At 40.7% G+C, this 20,753-nt stretch overlaps 1 protein-coding gene across 1 annotated transcript in view; it reads right to left on the bottom strand.

The window, feature by feature from the left end:
* The window catches only part of LOC136943733 (CUB and sushi domain-containing protein 3-like), a 384,366-nt gene that overhangs the window by 306,820 nt on the left and 56,793 nt on the right, over window positions 1-20,753 (bottom strand). Inside the window, exon 3 of the mRNA XM_067237158.1 lies at window positions 10,647-10,759. Coding sequence (XP_067093259.1) covers window positions 10,647-10,759 — 113 coding nt within the window. The remainder of the gene's footprint in view (window positions 1-10,646; window positions 10,760-20,753) is intronic.

Here is a 20,753-nt window from a genome sequence, read left to right as displayed (position 1 = left end):
AGCTGTCAACAAGTATAGGATTTCAGAACTAAAACCCCCAGATCCCTCAAATCTGTATGGATTGTGGCCAAAGCAATCCTACCAAATAAAAAATGCCTAAAAGGATTCTAATATTACATTATACATCTATTTCTAATATTACATTATACCAAACAGACAATTATAACCCATAACCAAAACTGATATAAAAGGTGCATAGAGATTGGATACAACTTTGGTGACACAAACCCCAGTAAGAATTGTGGTTCATTTTTTATATCTGTCAACTGTTATGTATGGTCGGAAGAAGTAAACAAAAACAAAAAAAAAGATTAGCATTCATTATTTACATTTTATATGAACTAACTTCAACGGCAACAAACAATCTAACAGTTATTTCAATAAATGGCCCGCTGCATTCTGTCAACAGATTTATCCTCTGGTATGATGAAACGTATTACTGAACATGTTTTGCAAGATAATATATATCAGCAAATACAAATATTCAAGGAGATGAAAAAAAAGTTTAATAGATTGTATACTGAAGACTTGTTCGGGCTACCACCACACTAGGATTGGCCTAATCTCATAATGTATAAACAAAACAAAGAACAGGAAGCTGTAATGCCTTTCAAAGGAAATTTCAACTGTAGTAAAAACTGTTTTCCTTGATGATGATGTTTGTTTGTGTGTTTCTATGTGTGTAACCAAGGGAACTTAATAAGAAAGCTACTTGATATTTACAGGAATAGTTTGACATCAGTTAGCTGACTGCTCGTATCATTCCCAGTATTCATCAAGTCCGATTAACAGATAGTTATGCTATGTCATGTGTTGTCTTTGATTAATGCCAATATTTACAGTATAAAAAGTGGACTAGTCTGCTAGTAATATTGTGTGCATATTTAGGATTGTTTACCTGTGCATGTCCCATGAGATACACATAGGGTGAATTCGGGTAATCTGGGACATTGGGTAATGTGGGACACCTAAACTTCAGAGCATTTTCTTCCCTGCTATGACAAAGTCTAGTAGTCCACAGAACTGTGACTCTAGGTTTAGCATGGATGTTATGCAGGGCTGCCAACTCTCACGCATTGGCCGTGATACACATGCATTTCAACCAGTTCACATGCTCTCACACTGAGAAGGAAAATACATGCAAAAATGCATATATATATAATATGACAGGAAATTTTACCTTGAAATGTTTCTTATTGCAGGGACAGAAAACAAAGGTGGGGCAGTTTTTTTCCATGGTTTGAAAACAAATGTGTGGGTTCAATGTTGGGTACCCGAGCACAAAATATCTATGAACCTATTTATTTTGGGTTTCAGCAAGATAATTCTGAATTCAGATTAGCATTTCACTCATTTAAATACACATGGAGTAGCGCAAATCATTTGCAAGCACCATAACTTGAATTGGAAAGAGTTACTCAGATACTCTGCGAATCAGCTCCCATTAAAACAATAAACATTCCCATCTTTTTGGTCATGCTACTAAACTAAAGTGATGGAAGTAGTTTTCTGTAAATTAACTATTGTAAAAATATATCACACAGTGCATTGGAAGTGTCTTATACATGCTTCCATTCTTTATTCAACACTGCATCTGAGTTAGCTACATCTGCTTCTGACAAAGCTAGATTGCAGAAACTTGGGTCTTCTATTTTTACACATAAGGCGCTGATACACTCACGTCGAGATGAGTCTGTACTGCAGCCCCAAATTGTCTGTGACAGACTGGGTTCCTTCAAGTCCGCACACGGTTGCGGTCCTGTGTCCGGCTTTCTGTGTCTTACTCTGTGCTGCCGACCTGTGTTCCTCAGAGAACGGCAGTTGCTAGCTTGTGTCTCTTCAGGAGTCAAGGGACTCCATCACTTCCACACTTCCCAGCGCAGCCGTTGCATGGCACGCCCCCTCTTGCCAACCTAGAGTGAGCCTGGGCTCTTTCAGGTCCGCGCCTCGTAGATCTGCCACCGGGATGCACTCGTCTTACATTTACATTTATTCATTTAGCAGACGCTTTTATCCAAAGCGACTTCCAAGAGTCTTCCCTCACTCGAGCAGTTCCTGCTCGTGCAACTTCAGTGATTGGCTCATTCGCGGCCACATCTTTAGCGAAAGGCAATCTACCGACAATTTTGCGCTTTGCTAGCAAGTATGCACCAAAACATTCTCGAGATGACCCCACCTTGGGCCGTGATACCACGAGGGTGTCCGGCGGCGGCTGGGGTAACTAAGAGTTACAGTCGCTTCCTGTCTCAGACCCGCACGGTGAGTGATTGCCCTCTCTCGCTATTCCATTCGAAATGGAAGGCAGATTGTGTGCTTACAAAGTGCCTGGACATGACACAGAGATTGTTACACTCTACAGTTTGTCAGAGCCCCACCTCCCTTTGAGGGAGTGAAATGGATGGTGTTGTCCTGCCCAGTCAAGGCATGCCCTCTCCGTAAAGAGATCACAAGCCTCCTGCGCAGAGGAGTAGTCTCCCTGGTTTCAAAGGAACACCGACACAAAGGCCTATACTCCCCGTTTTTCCTTGTTCCAAAGAAGACGGACCCTGGACCCTGTCAGGCATTGTCGCAGGCTACCGTATTTTATGGAAAATAAGCCGCGGCTTGTACTTAATTTTACAGTTTTCTTGTGCTTGTGCAGCTTATATTTCGAAATGGCTTATAGTCCGGTTTTAGAACAAAAAAGTGGATTTGTCAAGATCTGTACAGACCGTGCAGCTAATTTAATTCTCAACACTTGAACAGGGGTTATTACTTGAAAGAGGAATGATTTGTAATGAAAGTGCAGCTTATATTCCAGTTCCGTTGCATGGTTTAGGCTCAAGTTAAGTTTTTGTGGCGAAAAGTGAAGCTAACGGTGGCTAATTTGCTAGCCACAGTCACTGACGTTACTAACGTCACTAACGTCACGAAAACACGCGTGACTACCTTTGGCAGAACATTCGTTTCGCATCTGTTAACTTGGGGGATAGCTAGGCTAACTATAGCTTTACTGCTATAGGGAGTCAGGTGGCTGAGCGGTGAGGGAGTCGGGCTAGTAATCCAAAGGTCGCCAGTTCGATTCCCGGTCATGCCAACTGACGTTGTGTCCTTGGGCAAGGCACTTCACCCTACTTGCCTCGGGGGAATGTCCCTGTACTTACTGTAAGTCGCTCTGGATAAGAGCGTCTGCTAAATGACTAAATGTAAATGTAAATGTACTGCAAGGCAGCTGCAGAAACGCCACAAGCAAAGGGGCCAGGGTGATAACTATTTACTAATTTTACTTTGTGATATGACACACAATTGTGATGTGTAATGTACAGTATAAGCTGATATTATTAAGGAAGTACATCTACTTTCGGAAACAGTAGTCTACTATTTCACTGAAGTATTAGCATCATGACATTAGCCTGTGTTGCCCGGGCAACACATACTACAGTGGTCTATGATGTAACGTTATCTGTTTTCAATCGTTAAAATAAACATTCCTCACATATACATTTTCGTTGTAGGATTTATAATGACATTAGTAAACGATTTGTTGGTGAAATTACCATTACCTGTGGTTTCAAACCAGTGTAGCTCACTGCAACGCTGTAGCTTACGCGAGACACACTACAAAAACATCTACACTACACAGCTGTTTAGGAAGTCAAACGGCGACAGAACATGTTCGGCACTCCCCTTACTTAAATCAAAAGTCTATCTAACTACTAACCTGAACTTCATTGCCACAGCCTAAACGTTGTAGTAGTCTAGTACTTTACCGTAGTAGTACAATTTACTGGGGCAGCTTCTCCACACAGGGCTATATCGCATTTTGCGTTGTTACTGACAATGATCGCTACCAGTGAGCTTTTTATGAATGAGCGATTTTCCACTAAATAAATGTCAAGCTTATTTACGTTTTGGGGGGCATATTTTCAGTTAGCAGATGGTACTGTTTGAATCGCGATTCCATCTTCTACTGCCGGGTAACGTCGTAGAATAATCTCCAAAGGGGGTTCTTTATTAATGAATGAATGCAATGAGTAGGCTAAATGCCTGAAAATATCACGAGAAGGGAACACTTGAAAGGACGTTTAAGTAATAGAGATTAGGTCAATTTTTGCACCGGTCTGCCAAATTTATTCGTTTTGATTCAACGTTGAGGCTGCCTCTTGCAGGGGAAATGAGAAGACATCTATTTCATTCTACACTTCACTCGTATTTTCAGTTGTAAATGAGCAGCAAAAAAAAATGCTTTTAAATCTATGTAATCTTTATAAATAATAAGTATTCATTTTTATATAAAATATACAGAAATATCAGTTGTAAAAATGTCATTCAAAAACGGACCCCTGTGCAACCGACGCAAGCAAGCACACCCTACAATTTCCCCAGAAATTGTACCCTCTCTAGTTTTCCATAAAATACGGTACTAGTGATCTCACGTTCAGTCTAATCTGACCTGGACCATTGGAGGGACTCAATAATGATTGAGTCACCTAAGCACAACAGAGGATGTACTTTCTCACCAGCTGAAGAAATTCAACCTGCCAAAGACAATGATGGTGCATTTCTACACAGCCATCATTGAGTCCATCCTCACCTCCTGCATCACCATCGGGTACGCTGCTGCCACTGGACAAGACCAGGCTGCAGCGTATCATCCACACTGCTGAGAAGGTGATTGGCTGCAATCTGCCTACCCTCGAGGACCTGCACACCTCGAGGACCCTGAGGCGAGCAAGGAAGATTGTGGCCAACTCCTCCCACCCTGGACACTCTGTTCCAGCTACTCCTCTCCAGCAGAAGGCTGCGGTCCATCAGGACCAAAACCTCACACCACAAGAACAGTTTCTTTCCATCCGGTACTTGCCTCTTCAACAAGGCCAAGGACTCCCACTGACATTTAACTATTATCTATTATTAGTCCATCCGACACCTGTTGCACTACGCACAAGCCACCTTATTTGCACTATTCTGATTTCTCCGAGAGTCCGCATGGGCAGTGACCTCCCATTATCCATTCTTCACGCATGGGTCCCTGACCGGCTGTCGGGGGGGCTCGATTGGCGGTAAGTGGGACTTGTCGGAGACTCGTCACATCAACCTCTTAGAGCATGAAGCAGTGCGTAGTTCACTGCTCCACTTCGCTCTGGTGTTGAAGGGTCAGAATGTTCTCCTTCAATCCGACAAGAGGGTTGCAGTGGCCTATCTCAACCGTCAGGGAGGTGTTTGTTCCCCATCCCTTTAGTGACTTGGATGTGATTTTGGATCGTTTTGTGAAAGGGACCTAGTGGTGGGGACGGATCAAGACCAGGAAGTCACAGTCTCCGCAGGGAACAATCACCTGCCGTGGGCCATTGTCTCCAAATTTCAGAGGGGTGGATGCTTCGGCATCCTCCCCTGCTGGACGCACCCGTGGCCAAAGCTGCGGCTTTGATGATCGATGCAGCCTGGGATGAGAATCTCTCTATGGCTCTGAATTGACCGATCTCTTAGCCCCGCCCGTCTTAGTTACTGTTGCTCTGACGGACAAGCGTTTCATCGTATTGAAAGAAATAGCAGAAATATACATTTATGAATTGCCACAGCAGGTAATAGACCTGTTTTTTAGGATGAAAAAAAATCTAATCAAGAAGCAGACAGAAAGGTTTACAGTTTGCCAAGGAGTGGTATGTTCATGGCGTAAAATAGAAAAAGTTGCCGGTGAGACGCGTAGGCAAGAACAACTCCCTGATGCACGAGAGAACAAGCTCAACCCTCTTTTCATCTTTCTGTTTTAATTGCACTGTATAAATATATGCTGGGGAGGGACAGATAGCCAGTTGGACTTTGTGAACCAACCCAAACTCTGTTGCGGGTAGGGAAACGTAGACAACCCCAGAGCTCTGGGAGTGTTGATTTCTAACTGCTGCATTAAAGCTGATATTATCGGACCTCTGCGACTCCAGACCACTCTTTCTAGAACACAGATTTGTGTCATTGAATACCATCATTACATATTGGAATAGACACAAAGAATTTGAATCCTTCACAACCTAAGTGGAGCAAGGTGCTCGGAAAGACCTTTTTGTTTTTCTGTTCCAACAGTGTTTCTTTTGTTGATTAAATAGCATGACTAGTAGCTAGTTAATAGTGCCGTCTCCGTCTCCTGAATTGTTTGTGTCTCCGCCCTGTGTCTCTGTGTCTTGTCATACTAGCTCGTTATGAATAGCGAGTGAGTCCAAAGCTAGGAACTTTTAGCTTGACAAAAGAGTGCTACATTACGAGAAACAATCTGATTTGCTGCTGCCCTGCAAATTCACTCCTCATTTGAATAAAGTTGTGTAGGGTTAGGGATCTTGCGAGAACAGGGGTATTAATTTAACAGGGGTGTATAGTATGCAGTATTGCAACAAAAACTAGAGAGGGTACAATTTCTGGGAAAAATTGTAGGGTGTGCTTGCTTGTGTCGGTTGTACAGGGATTTTAATGACATTTTTACAACTGATATTCCTGTATATTTTATATAAAAATGCATAGGGCCTTATTTATAAATATTACATAGATTTAAAAGCATATTTTTTTTGCTGCTCATTTACAACTCAAAATACGAGTGAAGTGTAGAATGAAATATGATGTCTTCTCATTTCCCCTGCAAGAGGCAGCCTCATAGCTGAATCAAAACGAAATTTGGCAGACCGGTGTAAAAATTGACCTAATCTCTATTACTTAAACGTCCTTTCAAGTGTTCCCTTCTCGTGATATTTTCAGGCATTTAGCCTACTCATTGCATTCATTCATTAATAAAGAACCCCCTTTGGAGATTATTCTACGACGTTACCCGGCAGTAGAAGATGGAATCGCGATTCAAACAGTACCATCTGCTAACTGAAAATATGCCCCCCAAAACGTAAATAAGCTTGACATTTATTTAGTGGAAAATCGCTCATTCATAAAAAGCTCACTGGTAGCGATCATTGTCAGTAACAACGCAAAATGCGATATAGCCCTGTGTGGAGAAGCTGCCCCGGTAAATTGTACTACTACGGTAAAGTACTAGACTACTGTTCGTCTTGGTAGCGATTGCGTTGGTTGAATTCGATTTAACGTTCCGTTGTACGGTTTAGGCTGAAATTAATTATTTTCATGAACAGATTGACAAAGTTTAGACTGTGGAAATGAAGTTAAGGTTAGTAGTTAGATAGATTTTTGATTTAAGTAAGGAGAGTGCCGAACATGTTCTGTTGCCGTTTGACTTCTAAACAGCTGTGTCTCGCGTAGGCTACAGCGTTTCAGTGAGCAACACTGGTTTGAAACCACAGGTAATGATAATTTCACCCACAAATCGTTTACTTGTAATGTAATGTCATAATAAATCCTACAACGAAAATGTATTTGTGAGGAATGTTTATTTTAACGATTGAAAACAGATGCATCATAGACCACTGTAGTATGTGTTGCCCGGGCAACAGAGGCTAATGTCATGATGCTAATACTTCAGTGACATAGTAGACTACTGTTTCCGAAAGTAGATGTACTTCCTTAATAAAATCAGCTTATATTGTACATTACACATCACAATTGTGTGTCATATCACAAAGTAAAATTAGTAAATAGTTATCACCCTGGACTCTTTGCTTGTGGCGTTTCTGCAGCTGCCTTGCAGTAAAGCAGTTAGCTTAGCTATCTCCCAGAAGTTAACGAGCTGCTAAACTAATGTTCTGCTAGAGGTAGTCACGCGAGTTTTCTGAGTTTTCTGACGTTTTTTGACGTTAGTGACGTAAGTAGCGTCATTGACTCTGGCTAGCAAGTTAGCCACCGTTAGCTTCACTTTTCGCCACAAAAACTTAATTTCCACTTAAACCATGCAACGGAACGTAAATCCCGCTCATTCATAAAAATCAAGAAGGAGCAAACATTTTAATGTATTTCAAACTGTCATAATTCAAAATTGGCTGAATATTTGAAAAAAGCTGGATATAGCTGAATGTCTTGTGAACATTTTAAAGGTTGAATGGTGTCTCTAGCTGAAAGTATGCTGAAGTAGTTACGTTTGAAAGAGGAGGAAGCTTTTTAATGATTTGAAAGGATTTACCATTACTTTTAATGGGAGAATAATTTGCACAAAAACCTTACTGCCTACTTTTATACCAAAAGTCATAGCCAACATCTCCTGAAGGAGCTGAACGTTTTGATACAAAAATTGTAAAAAACGGCAGAAGAACTAAGAAGTTGATATAATAATAATAATAAAGAGAAACAGGAAAACAATATATATATGAGAGAACAAAGGTTGTGCCCTTGCCGAAGGCAAAGCACACCCAATAATAAAAATAATAATAATATATATGTGAGAGAACAAAGGTTGTGCCCTTGCCGAAGGCAAAGCACACCCAAATATGGATTAGTTAAACCTCTATGTAGGAAAAAAGAGTCAATTTGTTATTGCTTCACAGAAAGAGTATTTCCACCTACAGCACCATCACATTCACAACTGTGGCAGCAGAATTGCCCTTAACTTTCTGGTAGTGTTGAGTTATGTGAACAGCTAAATGAGGTAGTTGGCTTGCTCAATCTCTCTGGGACTGAGCTATTTATTTCCTCAGTATATCTAATGAATGTGTAGCCTTTGAAGAAGATGGAAGTTTGACTGAGTGGCAGTGTTTATGTGCTCAGCATCCCCTCCCAGCAGAGCCAAGGCTGGGTATTCATACAGGCAGAAATACTGAACCCACATCACATCACAGGAAACTTGTAAATACAACAGAAGTGAAGTTTCCCTCAACAGGCTATCTGTAGGGAATGGAAGGAATAATTAAGTATTACAGGGCAGAGCTAGAGTGGCTTTGCGGGTCATCTGTGATACTTTAACATGTACTTGCTAGAAGATAGGAGCTGGTATATCCAATACAGTATATGTCCCATAGTCAGTTGTTTAACCTAAGTGTGAACCCATCATTTTAGAATGACAGGTTTGTTTACAGAGCAGGTGTCCACATACTTTTGGCCATAGTAACATAATGTAGTAATATTATGTGAGACCAGAGCTCTATACTTATGGGATAGTACCCAGTGACAGGCACACAGTATCTCTGTCTGTTATGACACAATAGAGATGCGTGACGCCTGACAAGTGTGATGAGAATTTCGGGGGACATAGTAATCAGTGTATATCCACTACACAGCCAAGCCTGGTCTCCATTTCCCTCCTTGACAGAAGATTGACAGCAACTTTAAATGAGATTCGTTCTTTTCATGTCCTTCCCTCTCTCTTCATATACATGCAGATTCAAATCCACTTAACTCCAGTCATGATTCAATCATCTCCTAGACGATACAAGCATTGCAGTTTGAATCACAACCAACCACATGCAAGCAGGTCAAGCAGGGTTACAGTATCTCCGGTAGATATAAATAGGAACATTCACAGACTGTGTGGACAAAAAGGAAAATGGGGAATACAAATTGTGTAGCATTCATTAGCGTTCAATATATAGGATTGTGTGTTTTCATAATGGAATTACATTCTACATGCTGGACCACAATGAATGCAGTGAAGCAGTGAAGAACACCTGTGTGTGTGACGCGGAGACCAAGGTTTAATAGTAGAGCTAGAAGTTTCTCTATGTTTTGATAACTGACACTTATGAAGGTGTCAAAGACTTTGTGCATGAAAATAATCATCTGATATGATCTCCATATGAAAATAGTCTCTCTGATTGTATAACTCTCTGTTGTAAGCTGTTAAATAATGGGAGATATCTGGACCTCTATAAGTATGGGATTAACATTAAAATAAGCATAAAACCTAATTAATGCCAAAGGTAGGAAGACCAGAGTTTTGATGGCCATGTCTACATCCTCTCTGGGAGGATAGTGGAGAGGAGCAGGTGGAGAAGTCTGGGCTGGCCAGGTCAGAGAGTAGACAGGCAGAACTGTGAAGGGAGCAGGGCGATAGGTATGAAGAAATGGGGTTGCAGAACGGAGAGGGAGGGAGGAGGTAGTTGGAAGTAAAGGAATGGAGAGTGAAGTCTAAGGAGGGGTGATAAGTGAGGGGGAGATTGGGAGTTGCCATAGTAAAAGCAAGTTATGGAGTGGACAGGTAGCTCGGAGAGAAGGAGAGAGTAGGGAGTAGGATAGGAAGGTTGATGTGGGGAGGAGAAAGGGGGAGAGTAGAAAGTAGGAGAGAAAGCTGGATATGGGGAGGTGAGAGCAGTTTGGCGAGGAGAGAAGCAGCTACAGACAGGTGGGGCAGGGAGGCAGAGGGGGGCAGAGAGATTAGAGGGGGAGATGGTCACAGAAGGATAGTTCATATTTAGACAGCCCCCTGCTGCACCCCACTCAACTTCAACACCAATAAGTTAGCACATTCATAAGCTTGACTAATTCCCTCCACCATCTGGTGTGTGATTTATCATGCACCTCTGGAAGGGAAGAAGTAAAGAATGTGAGAACACAGATTTTAATAGATCAGTTTGTATGATTGGGACCTAAGAACAGATGGACTCTTAGGTTTGTTGTCTGTTTGTTCAATAAGTATAAAGTCAATGTTAATGTCTGTATCATTTTCTTGAAGTAAGGTTTGGAAGGGTTATTTGCTGTCTAATAATATAGAACATTTTAATTCAAATAGTTGAACAAATGACACATTGACCAACAGAACAGAAAAACAGGGAATAGCATTTTTTCCTCACCTTCATAAGCGATTTTGAATCCATGAGCGCTAACTGCAAAGTCACTGGTAAGCCGCAGTGAAAAAATAGACCCAGTACTTGTCACAGGAGAAGGGATTTGAAATCCAGTTAACCTGTTGAGAAAAGACAAAGAGTCTGCGGTCAAAGCACAATACCTCTGCAATCCCACTTGGCCTAAGTACCATCGTCAGAGAACATTCTCCATTGTGTGAAAGATGTACGAGTCAGAAAGCTCCATCGTAACAGGCTGCTTCATAGGCTAAGACCAATAAATTGTTTTTCGTTATGTCGTGTATGTGTTGCTGACCATTCCTCAGTGGCAAATGGCAATTTTGCATTGACTGTCTGAGTCGTATAAGCCAGCAGGGCCTTATGGTGAGAGAGTGTTGGACTAAACTCAGTATTGTTGCCTCGTATAGAGAAAGATATGTGACTGTTACAATATAATCTAAGCTCAAATAAAATTAAATAAAAATTATAGTAATAAACATCCTTATATACAAAAAAAGTATGCAATATACAATAATACACATTATACACTAATACACATAATGACCTATATTAACCTTATCGACCTATACTAACCTAAAACAAGACCTATACTAGCCTAAGACAAGACCTATACTAACCTAAGACAAGTGGGGTACAGTGCAATAGTGAAATATTGAGCTGAAAGTGACAGTGTGTAAAGTAACTAGAGAGAAATGTATCAATGTAACAATTTAAAGTGACCGGTGAGAAATGTATCAATGTCCTATCAATTTCCATTCAGAAGCCTGATGACCCTTGGATAAAAACTATTGTCCATTCTGCTTGTGCGAGACCGAATGCTATGGTAGCGCCTGCCAGAAGGCAACAAGATAAAAAAGACTGAAGGATGGGTGGTAACAGTCTCTTAGGATCCTGCCTGCTTTCCTGAGGCATTGTGTGTGGTAGGTGTCTTGAAGGGCTGGGAGCTTCCTGCCAATGATGAATTCAGCAGACCGGACCACACTACGTAGGGCCTTGCAGTCCCTGTCTGTGCAGCTCCCATACCACACTGTGATGCATCCAGTCAGAATGCTCTCTATAGTGCATCTGTAAAGGTTAGTGAGGATGACCGAGTCCATGCCAAACTTCTTCAATCTCCTCAAGAAGAAGAGACGTTTCCGAGCTGCTTTGACCACCTTGTCCGTGTGAGCAGACCAGGGCTGCGCTTCCCGATAACGATGGATCTTAGCAACGATCGAGCAAAATAACGAAACCATCGACGATATTTCTTATGTGCGTTTCCCAAACATGCTCTTAAGGAGTAGGCTAATCTATGCGCTTTCAAGAGCTACGAATTTTCAAGAGACACTTTAGCTACGGTGTCTTTGGGAACGGCCCGTAAAACTACGATTTGTCATACGATGGATTCTACGATCAACTTAGGCTTACGACGCTTTTGGGAAACGCAGCCCAGGTGAGATCATTGCTGATGTTCACCCCTAGGAGCTGACCTTTTCCACTTCGGATCCGTTGATGTTTAGGGGTGCATGCTCCTCCTCCTGCCCAGTGGCGGAACCAGACTTTTATATATGGGGTGGCCAGGGCTACTTCAGGGGGTCCATAGACCAAGACTGAAAATGTGTGTGTAACCTTAGCCTGACATCTAAGCAGTGTAAATTATTCATATGATTGCTGATGAGAAATAGAAATTCATATTCACTTAAGCCTGAGTTCCTCAGTGTGGCCTAGTATGGTCCACTAGGGTTACTTTAATCAAATTCTACATTTACTATGAATACACTGTGTCTCTACATCTGAATTGCAACTAATTTCTTTCTTACACACACTGTACTGTATTCACAAACTGGAGAGACTTTTGTCACTCTGTTTTCATGAATATATAATCTAGGTCTAACCAGGTTAGAGGTTAGATTCTTTGATGAATCGTTTACATTAAAACATAACTATTACACAAAAAATGCCACAGCCATCAAAACAAGAACACTCATGAATCAACAACCAACATTTTAAAGTGAGGCTTAATCGGAAAAAAACTTTTGTGTAGGCTTACGTGTGGCCGACAAACACAAGCTAAACTTGGCATGTGACTGACTTCCTAGTATGCTCTGACCTGGTGCCTGTAGCCTTGGGGAGGGAGCTGCTCTGAGGTCTTGGGGTGGTGCAAGGGCTGGGATCTATTTCCACCTGATCCCGTTTGCTCAGCTTTTTGAAGAAGTCTGCTATCTCACCCTTTCTTTTAATGTTTGAAGTGAACCCTGAGCAAAAATAACATGTAGGCCTACACATCCAATTACCAACATTTGAGTCCAATTTCAATCTTAAACATATCCCCATTATTATCTTCAATCAACTACCAGCCTTTAAGTTACTAGATCATGGCTAGCCCTACTCTGAAATATGTATTTCAAACAGGCATTATACAATAGCAAACAGGGTAGCTATCTGACTGCAGTGTTCATCTTTTGTAACGTTAATAGATTGATAAGGCATCTCATCAAGGAATCTTAGCAGTTAAATTACAAACATAGTGTAGCGACCCACACCGAAAGATGTGTGTTATATGTTAGGCTGTAAGTTGGTTGTTTACCAGTAGTGTTCGCGTGGTCCGAAATGCCAATCAACCTGCTGTCTGCTAATCACGGGAATGCCGAGAATGTTCGGATGCCGGGCATCCTGGTGGTTGGCGAAGGGGTATCGAGGGTGGTTGGGCAGGGGGGATGGAGCATTCGAAGTTGAGACCAGGTTTAGCGTCTGTTCTTTCTGTTACGTTTGGGTTTCACAAGAGACAGTCACTATTGTTTTGTGGGCTACCTTTCTTTTATTTAGCGTGGGCTAGGGCCAAACAGCTGTTTGGCTTACTAGTAGCCTGTGTACCGTGTGGTTAATAAACATCAATTTGGGAACTTCATCTTATGCCTGGACGATTGTTCCTTTCTGACCTAGCTAGTCAGGTCATCACAATAGATTTCAAATGGCTAAATGATAGGCCTACTGTTGTTGTATTAAAAGTGTGTTATATAAATGAAAATGAAAAAAGCTCAATTGAATCAACTACACCACAGTACAACAACTACGCTGTTATAGCTACTAGTGCTAAGCGCTCAACAAAAACAGAGACATTTCTCTTATCTGAATCTGTTATGGAACCAAATTGCCAATATGCATCTTTTTCTATGGCTCTGCGGCCCAGCAACTCAACTTTCATAACATTTTGTTCAGGAAGCCTCAACCCCAATGTTAAACCTTAAAACGATAACTGTAATATGATGCTCTTGTCTTCCGTCGCTGGCGCTGTATCAGACGCTAGCGTAGTGATTTGTTACTGACTGGTGAACTGTGGAAATAGCCTATCCTCGATTGAAAAAATGCACTGCCAGATGTCAAAAGAAACTCTTCTTTTAACAAGATAAATTAAATGTCAATCAGCATCCAATTGCCAGGGATAGCGAATGACATTTTGGGGTGGCACCTGGGGTGGCCAGTCCGATATCAGGGGGGTCCAGTGCCACCCCGGCCACCCCTCTGGCTCCGCGACTGCTCCTGCCGCCTCCTTTAGTACACAATCATCTTCTTGGTCTTACTGACGTTGAGAGAGTGTTTGATCACAATCGTACTGGAGAGGCCATAAAAGAGTTGGTCAAGCTGAGAGTGGTCAGAGAGTGCACACACGCACACGCGCGCCAGGTCCATGCAAGGGAGCCAATGAAGAAGAGCCATGGGACATTTGCATGCCTTTGTTTTAACCAATGACTGTCAAGAGAGGGTCTGTTTAAATAGCTAGCTAGCACAATATGCTAGCAGACAAACGTAGCACAATGGCGTGTGATGTTTTTGTCTCCTTGTGGGCCGGCCGCAAGCAATAAAGTTTTCTTAAACTTGTTCACCGACTGACTGTGCAATGCTTGATAGATTAATATTAATATTCCTTTCCATCATCCAGAACCAAGAACTGAAATCATGCAGATATGCACGAGATGAAGAACCTCGCAGCAAATATGGCTGTTTAAAAAGAGGCCAGTTTTTTTTCTGGGGGTGGAAGGGTGACGGAATTCTGGACTAGCTATGAGGCACAGCTTTCGATGGACAAGGTAAGAATACAATTGTATATACATGTAATCCATTTATATGTTCTAAATTCTACAATCTACCCAGACGCTCCCATGTTACCCCGCTCCTCATCTCTCTCCACTGGCTACCTATCATGGCCGTATCGGATTCAAGGCCCTGGTATTGACCTTCCGAGCAGTGAACGGGACTGCACCCGTCTACATCAAGTCTCTCCTGCAGCCTTACACCCCCACCCGTCACCTACGGTCTTCTTCAGACAACCGCCTGGTGGTCCCACCGCTCAAGACCGCCCGGTCCCAACACAAGCTCTTCTCCTGTCTGGCCCCCCAGTGGTGGAATCAACTCCCCACCTCCATCAGAGATACTGACTGTCTCTCCACCTTCAAGAAAAGGTTCAAGACGCACTTGTTGCGGGAGTACAACGGTACTTAGGAATGGTTCGCTTGACCCGATGTTAGTTTCCTCAAGGATCACAATGACTCTTGCTTAGAGACTTGTTGCTCTTGTGATTAGTGGTAACTGTTTTAAATTTTTGTTCTCGCTGTGATATATTGTTTTTATTACTGTTGCTTGCTTTTTTTTTCTTTTTTTCACAGGTACACTTGCACTTATAGCAGTTCATGTTGTTTAATTGTAACTTGTTTAACTACATGCTCTTATGGTTCTTCCCTTTGGCACTTACTTTGGTTGTTCACAATGTGTGCTTCATGTTTTGGCTACTCGCGATGTTTTTTGGCTATCTTGTTGTTATGATCAGTGACCTATGCACTTTTTAAAGCTCTCTCTTCGAAGTCGCTTTGGATAAAAGCGTCTGCTAAATGAATAAATGTAAATTTAAATAAATGTAAATTGATTTAAAACTATACAGTGAATTCGTTAAAGAGCACTGTGGTCATAGGCTAAGATCCGTGATCTGTAAACGTATCAGTGAACTAAATATTTTTGCTAAAATCCTATATATATATACAGTGGGGCAAAAAAGTATTTAGTCAGCCACCAATTGTGCAAGTTCTCCCACTTAAAAAGATGAGAGAGGCCTGTAATTTTCATCATAGGTACACTTCAACTACTTCAACAAAATGAGAAACAGAAATCGAGAAAATCACATTTGACTGATTTTTTAAGAATTTATTTGCGAATTATGGTGGAAAATAAGTATTTGGTCATAAACAAAAGTTAATCTCAATACTTTGTTATATACCCATTGTTGGCAATGACAAAAGTCAAACGTTTTCTGTAAGTCTCCACAAGGTTTTTACACACTGTTGCTGGTAGTTTGTCCCATTCCTCCATGCAGATCTTCTCTAGAGCATTGATGTTTTGTGGCCGTCGCTGGGCAACACGGATTTTCAACTCCCTCCAAAGATTTTCTATGGGGTTGAGATCTGGAGACTGGCTAGGCCACTCCAGGACCTTGAAATGCTTCTTACGAAGCCACTCCTTCGTTGCCTGGGCAGTGTGTTTGGGATCATTGTCATGCTGAAAACCCAGCCACGTTTCATCTTCAATGCCCTTGTACATGTACGACTAATAGTCGTACATGTCCGGGCCCCACCATAATTTGCAAATAAATTCTTAAAAAATCAGACAATGTGATTTTCTGGATTTTCTTTTCTCATTTTGTCTCTCATAGTTGAAGTGTACCTATGATGAAAATTACAGGCCTCTCTCATCTTTTTAAGTGGGAGAACTTGCACAATTGGTTGCTGACTACATACTGTATACCCACTGTATATCAGTGAAGTGTGTGTGCACTCTTTTAATTAAGACCTATAATTAAGACATATTGGTGAAGCAAAATGTTTCAAAAACTGGTGACGAAGCAGAAAGATAGGTGAAGTATTACCCAAGACCTGTGATCGGTTAGCCGACGTATCAATTTTTTAGGCCTGTCCAACCAGAACTCTAAATGTGTTGGAGTTTGGGGGTTGTAATCAAATGGACATGCTGATGAACTGATGCGGAAGCAGAAAGATCGGTGAAGGATGTTCACAGTCAATTAAGGGAGACAACAGAAATAAACCTCTGTACGTACGTAAAAGATGTATCGCGATTGTTTTTAAGGGCAAAGGTGCTGCATATATGTGTTTGATGCTGCTGAGATGAAATGGTGAAATGTGTTAGGAGTTTGGTGGTAGTAGTATTAATATTTAGGCTACCTATTTAAATGAACAAGCTGAAGGCCTGTCCAACCGGAACTCTTGATATATGTGTAAACTACCATCTGACGAGTAATCTTAGGTGCATATGTAGACTTGGGATCCCAATTTTTATGTTGAAGTTAAAATAGTACTAATAGTTGATAGAATTGTAAATATCGAGGTTCTGTTGTAAATATAACCATGGGTAATTGTTTTACATGTTGTAAGAGGGTAGAATTGTCCTTAGAAAGAAATCAGAAGGCTGACATGATTCTAGCGAATTTGCCAGTCCGCTGTCTGTTGAACAAAGTATTTTACAAGTTGCTAGGATAGCTTTGGGATCTGTGAGGAAAAGCTCCAGGCTGTGGCTTAGTTAGCTAATAGCTAAGGGATAACTACTCTCCGGTGAAAACGTGGAGGAAGTGCATTCTGCTCTGTCCTGAGACAAAGAAGAGTACAGGAAGTTAGATTTGCAGTCATGGCAATGACATTTGTAGCTAATAAACTTACAGACAGACTCAACAGCGATGGCGGCGGGTACAGGCTAGTAAAATAATTGCAGCTTGACATTTGAGATCCAGGATAGCTAACCGCATGACACATGCGCAGACGTAAATTGGGAAATTTACTAAGACGTACATTTTAAGAAATAGACGAATTTGGAGCGAATACTAATTTGGTTACATTTGAAAGATGTTACGTGATGAGTATTTTGAAAAATTTACGTATACTTTACATGAGTTACAGAACTTCCAATGGAAAAAGGTGGGGGCTAAAATAGAGTCCCGTTACGTTTAAAAGTTATACTACAGTGAAATGAAATTAATAGAATATAAACGCCAATCAGCTGTGTTGTTCAAAGAGAAAAAAAAGGTTGAGTTTTTGCTTTGTCCCAGAGCGCTGTGTGTTTGATTTGAGTTTGAAATGCGCGCTTATAGACATTGTTTTTTGGGTGTGCTTTGCCTTCGGCACAACCTTTGTTCTCTCACATATTATTATTATTTTTTTAATTCTTTTTGCCCCCCTAAAACTCAGTCAATATTTGGCCTACATAGACAACGTAGGTGTCAAAAGTTTCGTCTTGGTAGCGATTGAGTTGCTTCTATTGGAATTTACGTTCCGTTGCATGGTTTGGGCTTCAGTTAAGTTTTTGTGGCGAAAAGTGAAGCTAACGGTGGCTAATTTGCTAGCCACAGTCACTGACGTTACTAACGTCACTACGTCACGAAAACACGCGTGACTACCTTTGGCAGACGCGTGACTACCTTTGGCATTCGTTTCGCATCTGTTAACTTGGGGGATAGCTAGGCTAACTATAGCTTTACTGCAAGGCAGCTGCAGAAACGCCACAAGCAAAGAGGCCAGGGTGATAACTATTTACTCATTTTACTTTGTGATATGACACACAATTGTGATGTGTAATGTACAATATAAGCTGATATTATTAAGGAAGTACATCTACTTTCGGAAACAGTAGTCTACTATTTCACTGAAATATTAGCATCATGACATTAGCCTGTGTTGCCCGGGCAACACATACTACAGTGGTCTATGATGTATCTGTTTTCAATCGTTAAAATAAATATTCCTCACATATACATTTTCGTTGTAGGATTTATTCTGACATTAGTAAACGATTTGTTGGTGAAATTACCATTACCTGTGGTTTCAAACCAGTGTAGCTCACTGCAACGCTGTAGCCTACCCGAGACACTAGTGTGAGTAGCTAACAAAAACTCCTCAGCTGTTTAAGTCAAACGGCGACAGAACATGTTCGGCACTCCCCTTACTCAAAAGTCTTTCAATAGTTGAAACAATCTGACTACTAACCTGAACTTCATTGCCACAGCCTAAACTTTGTCAATCTGTTGATGAAAATAATTAATTTCAGCCTAAACCGTACAACGGAACGTTAAATCGAATTCAGCCAACCCAATCGCTACCAAGACGAACACAGCAGAAGTCTAGTACTGTACTGTAGTAGTAGAATTTACCGGGGCAGCTTCTCCACACAGGGCTATATCGCATTTTGCGTTGTTACTGACAATGATCGCTACCAGTGAGCTTTTTATGAATGAGCGATTTTCCACTAAATAAATGTCAAGTTTATTTACGTTTTGGGGGGCATATTTTCAGTTAGCAGATGGTACTGTTTGAATCGCGATTCCATCTTCTACTGCCGGGTAACGTCGTAGAACAATCTCCAAAGGGGGTTCTTTATTAATGAATGAATGCAATGAGTAGGCTAAATGCCTGAAAATATCATGAGAAGGGAAAAACTTAAGATGACGTTTAAGTCATAGAGATTAGTTCAATTTTTGCACCGGTCTGCCAAATGTATTCGTTTTGATTCAACGTTGAGGCTGCCTCTTGCAGGCATTTCATTCTACACTTCACTCGTATTTTCAGTTGTAAATGAGCAGCAAAAAAAAATGCTTTTAAATCTATGTAATCTTTATAAATAATAAGTAGGCCCGATGGATTTTTATATAAAATATACAGACCCCTGTGCAACCGACGCAAGCAAGCACACCCTACAATTTCCCCAGAAATTGTATCCTCTCTAGTTTGAGTTGATTGAGTAAAAACTAAGAGTAATTGAGAAAGTGAGAAGAGTATTACATTAAATCATATACAAACTACTAATTATTCAAATTAAATATTTTCATTTGGGTCTTTGGTCCGCAAATTTGAGATTTGAAGAATTGTCCGTGCATCACGCATGCTGAGGGCGTAATGGCTGGCGAATAATATAGGAATATTCAAAGGAGTATTCTGTATTACATGCTTTGATAAGACTTTTGAGAAGTTAAAGAGTAAGGTTTTGTGTTTTACGGGCTTAGGTTACACTTGTTAAATTGTGAATTTAAAAGTTTAGAAAGAAAAGGGGAATATTTTGTCTCAAGGGCATTGTTTGATTGACGTGGTGGCGAATACTAACATGAGTGACGCAGGTCTGGGAGCAGTTTTAACTGTCCAAACATGGATTTCATTAAACAAAATTATGATAACGATAGTTTAAAGCAAATTCAAATGTGGGTCAGAGATTAAGTAAGGGGCTAATTTTTTAATCAAATGGTGAGATTCAATATTTGCAACCTTGGGAACTTATGGGAAGTTGTTGTGTTCTGAACAGAAAGGGAATGTGTTTTGTTTACGGGTTTGATTTCATTTGAAAATGTAACTTTATTACTATCTACATCTGATTTCAAATAACCACGTGTACGTCAAATATCCATTGACATGGAATCAACCCAACTTTTCCAGTTGGGTTATTTTGAAGCTGTGTTTTTCACAAATGTTTTATTTTGGTTTGAGGAAATGTATGTGAAAGATTATGAGGAAGTGATTAGAAAGTTACATAAAAGTTAGGCTGTGATAATGTTGTATTAATAAATGGTATTAGTGCATAAAAAGGGTTATTATAACATTCAGTTCTGAAATAATTTGGGAAGACTCATCAAGTCTGATAATTTGTGGTTGTGATGGTTTGAGCTAATTAGCTCGTTTTGAACTGCAGCAAAACGAGTTATGAAGTTCTACCTATCTGACCTTTATAGAAAATATAGTTGGGGGAAATATGTTTGGTTAATGGCTACATTAAGAACATTATGTGGTCTATACATTTCATTTAAGAAGCATACAGATTAAATTCTGGTTTGGGATAATGACAATGGTTTTTATTATATCTTTGACAAAAAGACGTGTGATTTGGTGAAATAGAGAATCTAAAACAATATAGGTCTTAAACTTGCCTGTTTTAAAAGTGTTTTTGGAGTGGAAGTAATGAGACTAAAAGTTGATTTTCTAAAGAAGGGAACAAAGAAACAGATTGTCATTTCTAGGCATGACTAATAGGAGTTGAATATCAAATGATCATGTATTGTCTTATTATATACTGTTACAT

The sequence above is a fragment of the Osmerus mordax genome, chromosome 6 (assembly GCF_038355195.1).
Source record: "Osmerus mordax isolate fOsmMor3 chromosome 6, fOsmMor3.pri, whole genome shotgun sequence".
Lineage (NCBI taxonomy): Eukaryota > Metazoa > Chordata > Actinopteri > Osmeriformes > Osmeridae > Osmerus > Osmerus mordax.
This window is presented reverse-complemented; position numbering and strand designations above follow the sequence as displayed.